We start from the raw sequence: 12,544 nt of genomic DNA on the forward strand, positions 1-12,544 counted from the left end.
GATTAGGCTACACTAATATTATAGTATTAAAAAATATAGTATTAGTATTATAGTATATTCATTAGAAAGTTGATTTAATTGATTTAGTTTCTCCCTGGGCTGGGTCTGGGGCTGGAAAGTTGATTTAATAAAAGAAAAAAGACTCATTTAATCAGATTAATCACTTTATTCAAATTGAGGATTTAGTTTGAAGATATAAAATTTTTTTTTTTTTTTTTTTTTTTTTAAATTAAAACCCTAACGAAGTTCGAATCCCAAAAACAGGCTTCGGGGACAGCCTTAGTTCACCTGCGAGCAGTTAGTTCAGAACCCCAGGGTAAACACACAAATGTATCACATCATGTATGGATCGATGGGAGATGTGTTGTGTCTTAATGTGTGTGTAAGATCAGATCAGATAAGACAATATAAGATATTCCTTTATTGATCCCCTTGGCGAAATGGGCGTCATAGCAGCATGGGGAGGAGGGGGGGGGGGGGGGGGTACAGGTATGGACAGGGTGATAGTAGACTCCATGAATATATAGGCAATAAAATATGAGGAAATATAGGCAATCTGAATATAAAAATATGAGAAATACATTGCATAGACAATGCGTTACAAGTAGGGATGTCCTATATTATCGGCCTACCGATATTATCTGCCGATATCGGCATTAAAATGTGATATCGGAAAATATCGGTATCGGTTTTCAATTTTTTTTATTTTTATTTATTTTTTTACATTTCTATAACCTTTATTTACCCAGGCAAGCAAGTAAGAACAAATTCTGATTTTATTTATTGTCAAAAGTATGCATAATGTTAATTCCACAACAAGAGATATGTAATGTTAATTACCTGAAATTATTCAATTTTTTGGGGGGGGGGGGACCTTGCATATATCGGTATCGGTTGATATCGGTATTGGAAATTAAGAGTTGGACAATATCGGTATATCGGTATCGGTAAAAAAGCCAATATCGAGCATCCCTAGTTACAAGACATTACAAGACATTACATAGATAATGCGTTACAAGACATTACATAGACAATGCGTTACAAGACATTACCAGACATTACAAGACATTTAGGGCTGTACCGAATGTAATTTTTTAACATTCAACGCTTCTATTGAAGTACCGGTATTCGAACGAAGCTTCGAATGTCTGTGGTCATATTTTATGACACATTTTTATTTATTTATAAATTTTTATCCTCTAACTAAATCCTCAATTTTAATAAAGTGATTCATCTGATTAAATTAGTATTTAAAAAAAAATTAAATCAACTTTCTTTAATGAATATAACTCATCAGTTTCGTCAACATAAATAATCCAATAAGGGCACGGTTGGTACGAAAGTGATGGTGACGTCTTATAGTATAATAGTATAATATTAGTGTAGCCTAATCTTTATCTGCAACTGTGAAGAAAAACCCCATTGGTTGAAACAGAATGAATAGACAAAAATTTAATTAAACATCTTTTTTTAAATATTTTTAATGTTGATTTAGAATTCGAATGTCAACATTATGATCGAAGCTTCGAAGCATTCGGTACAGCCCTAAAGACACTACAAGACACTACAAGACACTACAAGACACTACAAGACATTACAAGACACTACAAGACATTACAAGACATTACAAGACATTACAAGACACTACAAGTCACTACAAGACATTACAAGACATTACAAGACATTACAAGACATTACAAGACATTACATAGACGATGCGTTACCAGACGGCAGGTTTGAACGCTCCCTCCGCTACCATCGTCTCCACGCCTCATTCATTCTAATGTAATTCCACTTCAGACAGCTGTTTCACACGCAGACGTTAATGGAGGATCTTTAGATGAATGGCGCGTCGTCAGCTCGTAGAAGCACTTATGAGATATTCATTGCAATAATGAGCATCCATTTTCACAGCAAGTCCCCGTGCATGAGTGGCCTATTATGGGATGACATTTATAAATGTACTGTACACTGGTGCTGGTAGGGCCTCCCGCGGGGGTCGATGCAGAGCTAATGTACGTTGTTTGCTAACAGGGAAGTTCCACAAAACTGAAATGCCACAACCAAAGGATTAAAGGAAATCTTTTCAGATATCAAAAGGTCAGAAATCAAAGCAAAGCCGCTCAGTTGTGTGCCTCTTTCAGAATTATAGATCTCTCTATCTCTCCAATACGATAGCAATCAATCGTTTTGGTCACAATAAACCCAAACTAATGATCTAGGTCTGCAGTATATTGTTCGGCAAAAGTATGAATGAATAATTTGATATCCCTGACGTATTAATCGACATTAAAAAGGAATATTCAATCGCTGTCCAGAAGTATAATGACGAGGAGACGATTTCTAAAGTTCAGTATGATAGTTTATGACAAGTATGGATCCATACAGATTATAAAAAACAATAGACAAAAGGTTGTTGGTTCAATAGAGATTAGGCCTAGAATAGCTTAAAGGAAGAGAGAGCGAGTGAGATCAGGAAGAGAAGAGAGGCCTAGAATTCCTCTGAGCTCGGAGCTCCCGTGAGCGGGAGAACATCTTTGATGAAAAGGTGTCAAACCGACCTCATCTCGGCGGAGAGGATTTTTTATAAATGCCGAAAATGTTGCGTGATTCAGAATTAGGTAAAAAAATTGGATATTTGCAATTGCTAATGCTTTGAAATGTTCTGTTTCCTTATTTGCAAAATGTAATACGACTTGTAAATGTGTTAATTATTGTTAACTTGTCCGGCTGTTAATTTCCCTTGCTGTCTAAAGAACTACAGTTGAGTCGTAGGGGAAGGGCTTAACGCTGTCTAAAGAACTACAGTTGAGTCGTAGGGGAGGGGCTTAACGCTGTCTAAAGAACTACAGTTGAGTCGTAGGGGAGGGGCTGAGTACTTTCACTCTCATCGGGTCTCGGGGACAGACTGCACACATAACCATTTCGAGACAATGGATCAAGCAGGCTACTTTGTTGGCGGTCTGAAAATATGCAGAGAAAGCTTAATATCTTTAGAAACGTGTGTATCTCTGTAGCATAAAAACGCATCAGGCGGAAAAGTGACCTCCGCGTCGGAAGCTCTGATGACTCGGGCTTAGTTTAAAATAGTTCAGGAGATTCGGGTGCATGTGAATTATGCAAAGTGGAGCAAAGCCTCGTATCGCCATTCCCCCTTTCTGTCTGTGTGTTAGTTCTATAGAGATTAGGCCTAGAATAGCTTAAAGGAAGAGAGAGCGAGTAAGATCAGGGAGAGAGGAGAGGCCTAGAATAGTTTAAAGGAAGAGAGAGCGAGTAAGATCAGGGAGAGAGGAGAGGCCTAGAATAGTTTAAAGGAAGAGAGAGCGGCGTAAGATCAGGCCGAGAGGAGGGTCGGTGAGAAGTGAAGACAAAGACCAGAGTGAAATCATTTAGTCTCCTCACACAAAGAAAAGAGCGGGAACACAGTCAATACATTTAGGGATGCATGAGTCAACGAGAGGTTTAATATTCTTTGACATTTAAGATAAGATGGCAGGATGCCAGATGTTTACCAAGATGGCGAACTTAAGTTGACCATTTACAGCCTCAATCAAAATGAAAAATGGCCTGGCCATTACCTTAAAAGGGACTCGCAGACTTTTAACCTTTTGTGAGAGAAGCCTGTTCACTATTTAACATCACAGGCAAAGCACAAGCTAAATACTAAACGCATGAAAAAGGCATGAAACACAATGTATACATTATTATGGATATAATATAAAACATATAATTATGATATAGTCAGATGTGGTAGAATTCACCCACTAACACTACTCTAGAATGACCAGTGAAACAATAGTGCATCTTTAATGACGGTGACTGCTCATCAAGGCGGGCTGTGTGCGTCGTGGCTTTGTGAAAGCGGTAGACCAGCTGCTCAGCCATCAAACAGTGATGGTAATGTGAATGAACACGCTCAATGCTGACAAGCCAGTTCATTTTACAAAAGGATATTAATTAATAACTATATACTGTACCCGTCGACGTGGGATGTCCAACGTAATCACGGGCTCTCGCAGAAGACCAGCCACTGGCATCGTGTCCCAGGTCCTTTGAGCACAATCCCCACATTACTCTATATAGATTAAATAATAAAGTAAATTCACAAATTGAATATCAATTTCACCCAGAGGCAACTACTGTACTGTATCTTCCACTAGTTCTGTAGAACGGCTGAAGATCTCAAGAACTTATTAGGAACGTCTGACCACTGAGTGTGTCTGACTCTTAACTACCGAAACCTGCACGGACTACAACGTATGACATACGGTATATCATGCCAGTTAGGGCACCTTGTGTGCATACTGTTTACTAATGGTCTAATCAAACACACATACATGTGATGGTATTCCTCCTCTTGTGATGGTATATTCCTCCTCCTCTTGTGATGGTATATTCCTCCTCTTGTGATGGTATATTCCTCCTCCTCTTGAGATGGTATATTCCTCCTCTTGAGATGGTATATTCCTCCTCCTCTTGTGATGGTATATTCCTCCTCTTGTGATGGTATATTCCTCCTCTTGTGATGGTATATTCCTCCTCTTGTGATGGTATATTCCTCCTCCTCTTGTGATGGTATATTCCTCCTCCTCTTGAGATGGTATATTCCTCCTCTTGTGATGGTATATTCCTCCTCTTGTGATGGTATATTCCTCCTCCTCTTGTGATGGTATATTCCTCCTCCTCTTGAGATGGTATATTCCTCCTCTTGTGATGGTATATTCCTCCTCTTGTGATGGTATATTCCTCCTCCTCTTGTGATGGTATATTCCTCTTGTGATGGTATATTCCTCCTCCTCTTGTGATGGTATATTCCTCCTCTTGTGATGGTATATTCCTCCTCCTCTTGTGATGGTATATTCCTCCTCCTCTTGTGATGGTATATTCCTCCTCTTGTGATGGTATATTCCTCCTCTTGTGATGGTATATTCCTCCTCCTCTTGTGATGGTATATTCCTCCTCCTCTTGTGATGGTATATTCCTCCTCTTGTGATGGTATATTCCTCCTCTTGTGATGGTATATTCCTCCTCCTCTTGTGATGGTATATTCCTCCTCTTGTGATGGTATATTCCTCCTCCTCTTGTGATGGTATATTCCACCTCTTGTGATGGTATATTCCTCCTCTTGTGATGGTATATTCCTCCTCTTGTGATGGTATATTCCTCCTCCTCTTGTGATGGTATATTCCTCCTCTTGTGATGGTATATTCCTCCTCTTGAGATGGTATATTCCTCCTCCTCTTGTGATGGTATATTCCTCCTCTTGTGATGGTATATTCCTCTTGTGATGGTATATTCCTCCTCCTCTTGAGATGGTATATTCCTCCTCCTCTTGTGATGGTATATTCCTCCGCTTGAGATGGTATATTCCTCCTCCTCTTGTGATGGTATATTCCTCCTCTTGTGATGGTATATTCCTCCTCTTGTGATGGTATATTCCTCCTCTTGTGATGGTATATTCCTCCTCTTGTGATGGTATATTCCTCCTCCTCTTGTGATGGTATATTCCTCCTCTTGAGATGGTATATTCCTCCTCCTCTTGTGATGGTATATTCCTCCTCTTGTGATGGTATATTCCTCCTCCTCTTGTGATGGTATATTCCTCTTGTGATGGTATATTCCTCCTCTTGTGATGGTATATTCCTCCTCCTCTTGTGATGGTATATTCCTCCTCTTGAGATGGTATATTCCTCCTCCTCTTGTGATGGTATATTCCTCCTCTTGAGATGGTATATTCCTCCTCTTGTGATGGTATATTCCTCCTCTTGTGATGGTATATTCCTCCTCTTGTGATGGTATATTCCTCCTCCTCTTGAGATGGTATATTCCTCCTCTTGTGATGGTATATTCCTCCTCCTCTTGAGATGGTATATTCCTCCTCTTGCGATGGTATATTCCTCCTCTTGAGATGGTATATTCCTCCTCCTCTTGTGATGGTATATTCCTCCTCTTGTGATGGTATATTCCTCCTCTTGTGATGGAATATTCCTCCTCTTGCGATGGTATATTCCTCCTCTTGAGATGGTATATTCCTCCTCCTCTTGTGATGGTATATTCCTCCTCCTCTTGTGATGGTATATTCCTCCTCTTGTGATGGTATATTCCTCCTCTTGTGATGGTATATTCCTCCTCTTGTGATGGTATATTCCTCCTCTTGTGATGGTATATTCCTCCTCCTCTTGTGATGGTATATTCCTCCTCTTGTGATGGTATATTCCTCCTCTTGTGATGGTATATTCCTCTTGTGATGGTATATTCCTCCTCCTCTTGAGATGGTATATTCCTCCTCTTGTGATGGTATATTCCTCCTCTTGTGATGGTATATTCCTCCTCTTGTGATGGTATATTCCTCCTCTTGTGATGGTATATTCCTCCTCCTCTTGAGATGGTATATTCCTCCTCTTGTGATGGTATATTCCTCCTCCTCTTGAGATGGTATATTCCTCCTCTTGCGATGGTATATTCCTCCTCTTGAGATGGTATATTCCTCCTCCTCTTGTGATGGTATATTCCTCCTCTTGTGATGGTATATTCCTCCTCTTGTGATGGTATATTCCTCCTCTTGCGATGGTATATTCCTCCTCTTGCGATGGTATATTCCTCCTCTTGAGATGGTATATTCCTCCTCCTCTTGTGATGGTATATTCCTCCTCCTCTTGTGATGGTATATTCCTCCTCTTGTGATGGTATATTCCTCCTCTTGTGATGGTATATTCCTCCTCTTGTGATGGTATATTCCTCCTCTTGTGATGGTATATTCCTCCTCTTGAGATGGTATATTCCTCCTCCTCTTGTGATGGTATATTCCTCCTCTTGAGATGGTATATTCCTCCTCTTGTGATGGTATATTCCTCCTCTTGTGATGGTATATTCCTCCTCTTGTGATGGTATATTCCTCCTCCTCTTGTGATGGTATATTCATCCTCCTCTTGTGATGGTATATTCCTCCTCCTCTTGTGATGGTATATTCCTCCTCCTCTTGTGATGGTATATTCCTCCTCCTCTTGTGATGGTATATTCCTCCTCTTGTGATGGTATATTCCTCCTCCTCTTGTGATGGTATATTCCTCCTCCTCTTGTGATGGTATATTCCTCCTCCTCTTGTGATGGTATATTCCTCCTCTTGTGATGGTATATTCCCCCTCGTGTGATGGTATATCCCTCCTCTTGTGATGGTATATTCCTCCTCTTGTGATGGTATATTCCTCCTCTTGAGATGGTATATTCCTCCTCTTGAGATGGTATATTCCTCCTCTTGTGATGGTATATTCCTCCTCTTGTGATGGTATATTCCTCCTCTTGAGATGGTATATTCCTCCTCTTGTGATGGTATATTCCTCCTCTTGTGATGGTATATTCCTCCTCTTGTGATGGTATATTCCTCTTGTGATGGTATATTCCTCTTGTGATGGTATATTCCTCTTGTGATGGTATATTCCTCTTGTGATGGTATATTCCTCCTCTTGTGATGGTATATTCCTCTTGTGATGGTATATTCCTCTTGTGATGGTATATTCCTCTTGTGATGGTATATTCCTCTTGTGATGGTATATTCCTCCTCCTCTTGTGATGGTATATTCCTCATGTGATGTATATTTTCCTCCTCTTGTCCCGCCCCCCTGTCCGTCATGTAGGACCTGTGTATAAAGGCGGCACAGAGCTTCCACACCAGGAGCTCGTTAGTGGAGGAGGCGGCTAACGAGCTCATCAACATGCTGCTGGAGTTCGACCACAAGCAGAGAGCGGAGGAGGACAAAGAGGAGAGCCGCACGGAGAGCAAGGCCATGGAGCACGGCGACAGTGACGGTACAATAGATTTCCCAAGACAATATAATTTATTTTATTTTATTTAACCTTTATTTAACATTTTGCAATATATCAGACAGCAATACAATGTGCGGTACATCACACAAGAACATAATAAAAGTGCATGTATACAATATACAATACATCACATGTAAACACAAAAACACAAATGGAATAGTCTACATAATAGTAAAAGTGTATGACAGTAAAATATAGGGTAATACAGTAATTTTGCAGTTTTGCAGTTGGGACCCGACTACAGAAAGCAGCGACATTCTTCTTGTAGGAAGTTATGTAATACAGATTTAAATTCGCAGAGAGAGACCAGGGTATCTAAGTGGATATGGTCCTGTAGTAGCCCATTCCATGCCCAATGTGCGAAGCTTGAAAAAGCTGTTCTTCCTAGTTCAGTGTTTTTTTTTTTTTTTTTTGTAGCCATCTTGTGGACCTGGTATGGTAGCTGCTAGAGGCAAAGCTAATTAGATTGTAAAGATATAGGGGAAGCTTCCCTAGGATGGCCTTATATATAAAAACAAACATGAATAGAATAGAATATAATTCATAATAGAATAGAATAGCATAGATTAGGTAAGTAAGGGATACTGGCCAAAGGTGTGTATATATATATATATATATATATATATATATATTACCGTATCGGTCTGTACATACCTGCATATAATCCTTTTTACATATCTGTAGATACTATATCTATATCTGTACATATCCCTTATGTTACGAAGGATCAGATTAAACCGAATATATATATTTATTTATTGATATATATTGAGTGGTATTTGTGTGTCGTTTGGTGTCCCTTGTATGTTCCTTGTACATATACACGGAATATCCCTTTAGCCTACTATAGCCCATAATAGTTCATTCTCTTATTGGACAAAAGGACCAGGCGCCAGGGGACCAGCCCCTGGCGTCAAGTTCAAAGGTACCGACGAGACATGTCCGTACTAGCCCCGGCTCCGCTCAGGGATATGGCTACCGAAATGAGAGTGGCACTATTTGTTCACCGTGCATATAAATATGGCGCAAGTAAATGTAGAAATCCCTTAGTCCTTTACCCTTCTTCCAACTTAGTAACAGAACGTGAAGCCTCACCCACGATACCACGTGCGGTGAAGTATGGCCTGTTTGGCCTTAGAATAGCATCGAGACCTCGTGCGAATTAATAACTGAATTGTCAGAGTTTGGCACTGTACCCTCGAGTGCGACGTATTTCTATTAAGTAATAATAGTCTATCGTGTATGGTGCATCGTGCGGTTAGAGTTCTAAAGTGACCAGCATCTCCAACGCTTCCTCGTGTTATCTAGAGTCTTATCCAGGTTGGGCCGACCACATGGCGCTTTCATCCGAGGAGATCTAGGCGAGGACCGAGGGACATGTACACTGGATTACCTACCCGACGACTGCTGAGCCCTATGCGGCTGGAATATATATTTGCTTTGGTACTGTGATTTGTGGAGCGGATAATCGCCGACGCCTGTGAGTGTTGGATTTACCCCCGAGAGGAGTCAAGTTGAGTCGGCGCTCAGAGAGACTGAGGTCGCCTAGCTTCTTCTTCATTGTGGAGCTACAGCCTACAAGAGACCCAAGGTGTATTCATCTGCGGATCAAGAGTCTACTGCACTGTCTTCTGTACTTGAAGTCTCCCTAGATATCGTTGACCAGACGGTCTACTACCGACGGCTCTCCTACCCCCCCTACCGGCTTACAACCGGGAGGACCCCTTCCAGAATATCCCGCTATATCATTAAGTGTACCATAGATCTAATTCCCTAAGAGCCAGGTTGTATACTTGCTTCCTGCGTAACCAGAGATTGGACATTCAGTGTTGATTTGCCTACGAGTACTCATTTGCCTTACAAGTGCATTCAAATCATAAATGTAATAGTAAATATCATATGTACCTTTTGCTATATTAAATATTTGATTATTACCTTTGTCTGGAACCGATTTCATTGTGGAAAGTGTTCATCATATTTAGATATTGTGTACTGTATGGCCAGTAGTTAAAGTACATAAAGCGGTAGTGGTTTAATGATACCATACTTATCAATACAGTCAGGGAATTGTACCCCTCAGTTACACCTTACCTTCTCTTACTAGTTAGCCTGCTGGCCAGTAGGACTTACTACCATAGTGTCTTTATTGTTATGGTTTGTAACCGACCCCAATCGCACAACACAAGACAGGTATGGTGGTTTGCCAAGAAACAGATATTTATTGTGAACAGGGAAAAAGGGCACTGTCCCTTTAAGGGAGAAAACACAAAACACTGGAATAACACAAGAGGGGAAGGTAAGGTGCCTTTAAGAGGCGGGCAGGAAAAGGGAACACTATGGGAAAGTAAGGGAACGCCTAAGGGAAGGTTAAGGGAACGCCTTGGGACAGAGGAACTAGAGACTAGGTAAACCAGGGACAAGGAGAACTAGGGAGAGAGGACTAGGGACTAGGAGAGCTAGGGATAGAGGACTAGGGACTAGGAGAACTAGGGATAGAGGACTAGGGACAGAGGGGACTGAGGCCCGCGGAGGCGGGCTGGGGAACAGGGAGGAACTGGGGACAGAGAACCGCGGAGGCGGGCTGGGGACAGGGAGGAACTGGGGACTGGTGGGAAAACATCTGGGCCGCTCTGCAGAACAGAGGAGAGGGTTAATATTCAAAGGGAACAAACAGAGCAGATGCAGAACAGTCCAAATAACAAAGTAACAAAGTAAATACTATCTTCGTGTGAATAAACACACAGTGGGAGATGAAATGTCCAAAATAATATCCACGAGAGAACAAAACAGAGTGGGAGATGAAATGTCCAAACTAATAACTAAGTGAGAACTAAAGGAGGCAATACGCTGGGTGAGTGACATCACAATCAAAACTCACCCAGGCGTATGCGTAATGGTACAGGAACAGCAGCGGGACGAGGGCAAGGGGCATTACGCTGAGTGAGTGACATCACAATCAAAACTCACCCAGGCGTATGCGTAAAGGTACAGGGACAGCAGCGGGAACGGGGGCAAGAGGCATTACGCTGAGTGAGTGACATCACAATCAAAACTCACCCAGGCGTATGCGTAATGGTACAGGGACAGCAGCGGGAACGGGGGCAAAAGGCATTACGCTGAGTGAGTGACATCACAATCAAAACTCACCCAGGCGTATGCGTAAAGGTACAGGGACAGCAGCGGGAACGGGGGCAAGGGCACTACGCTGGGTGAGTGACATCACAATCAAAACTCACCCAGGCGTATGCGTAATGGTACGGGGACAGCAGCGGGGCGAGGGCATCGCCACCGGGTGGCTGGCTGTCGGAGCCGAGGAACAGAGTGCTGGAACAGCGGCGGTGGCGAGGATGTCGTCCACCGGGTAGCCGCTGTCGGAGCCGAGGAACAGGGTGCTGGAACAGCGGCGGTGACGAGGATGTCGTCCACCGGGTAGCCGCTGTCGGAGCCGAGGAACAGGGTGCTGGAACAGCGGCGGTGGCGAGGATGTCGTCCACCGGGTAGCCGCTGTCGGAGCCGAGGAACAGAGTGCGCGCCACACCTTGGTGTGCGCGTCGGAACAGTGGCGGTGGCGAGGATGTCGTCCACCGGGTAGCCGCTGTCGGAGCCGAGGAACAGAGTGCGCGCCACACCTTGGTGTGCGCGTCGGAACAGTGGCGGTGGCGAGGATGTCGTCCACCGGGTAGCCGCTGTCGGAGCCGAGGAACAGAGTGCGCGCCACACCTTGGTGTGCGCGTCGGAACAGTGGCGGTGGCGAGGATGTCGTCCACCGGGTAGCCGCTGTCGGAGCCGAGGAACAGAGTGCGCGCCACACCTTGGTGTGCGCGTCGGAACCGAGAGACGCCTCGGGGTGCGTCTGCGAGGAGGAGTGTGCCAAGCACGAAGGTCTGGAAGATGCGCGTCGGCGCGCTGAGGTCTGGAGAGCGTGCCAAGCTCGAAGGTCTGGAAGATGCGCGTCTGTGCGCTGGTACGGAGGAGCGTGCCAAGCTCGAAGGTCTGGAAGATGCGCGTCAGTGCGCTGGTACGGAGGAGCGTGCCAAGCTCGAAGGTCTGGAAGATGCGCGTCTGTGCGCTGGTACGGAGGAGCGTGCCAAGCTCGAAGGTCTGGAAGATGCGCGTCAGTGCGCTGGTACGGAGGAGCGTGCCAAGCTCGAAGGTCTGGAAGATGCGCGTCTGTGCGCTGGTACGGAGGAGCGTGCCAAGCTCGAAGGTCTGAAGTGGAACACTGGAATACCTCCCGTAGAGGATTAGAGAGCGCAGTACAGTGTCTCCCTCCAGGCAAACGGCGGCAGGTGGCGAAGGCTTGAGCGCAACTGGCGCGCTGGTCTGGAGTGGAACACTGGAATACCTCCCGTAGAGAATTAGAGAGCGCAGTACAATGTCTCCCTCCAGGCAAACGGCGACAGGTGGCCAAGGCCCTTGAAGATGCGCGTTGCGCGCTGGTGACTGGAGAGCGTGCCAAGCTCGAGGGTCCGGGAGATGCGCGTTGGTCTAGATGTGCGTCAGGACGAACAGCTGCGCTGGGGTCTGCAGTGGAGCGCTGGGGTGCCTCCCGTGGAAGTTACAGGGAGCGCAGAACAGTCTCCTCCACAGGCTACGGCGACAGCAGACGAAGGCTGGAGCAAACATCTCAAGGCTGGAGAGATCCATCTTACAGCATTGGTAGACCAGAGGATCTCCCGAAAGAGTCTAGATGTTAGAGAATATGACTCAGCATGAATAC

The 12,544-nt window shown here is 44.0% G+C and overlaps 1 protein-coding gene across 1 annotated transcript in view; it reads left to right on the forward strand.

The window, feature by feature from the left end:
- The window catches only part of dnah5 (dynein, axonemal, heavy chain 5), a gene marked incomplete at both ends in the record, with an annotated part of 523,851 nt that overhangs the window by 130,738 nt on the left and 380,569 nt on the right, over positions 1–12,544 (forward strand). Inside the window, 1 exon segment of the mRNA XM_084308323.1 lies at positions 7,635–7,806. Within this exon segment, the coding sequence (XP_084164449.1) occupies positions 7,635–7,806 (172 nt within the window).

The sequence above is a fragment of the Notolepis coatsorum genome (assembly GCF_963971535.1).
Source record: "Notolepis coatsorum genome assembly, chromosome: 2".
NCBI lineage: Eukaryota > Metazoa > Chordata > Actinopteri > Aulopiformes > Paralepididae > Notolepis > Notolepis coatsorum.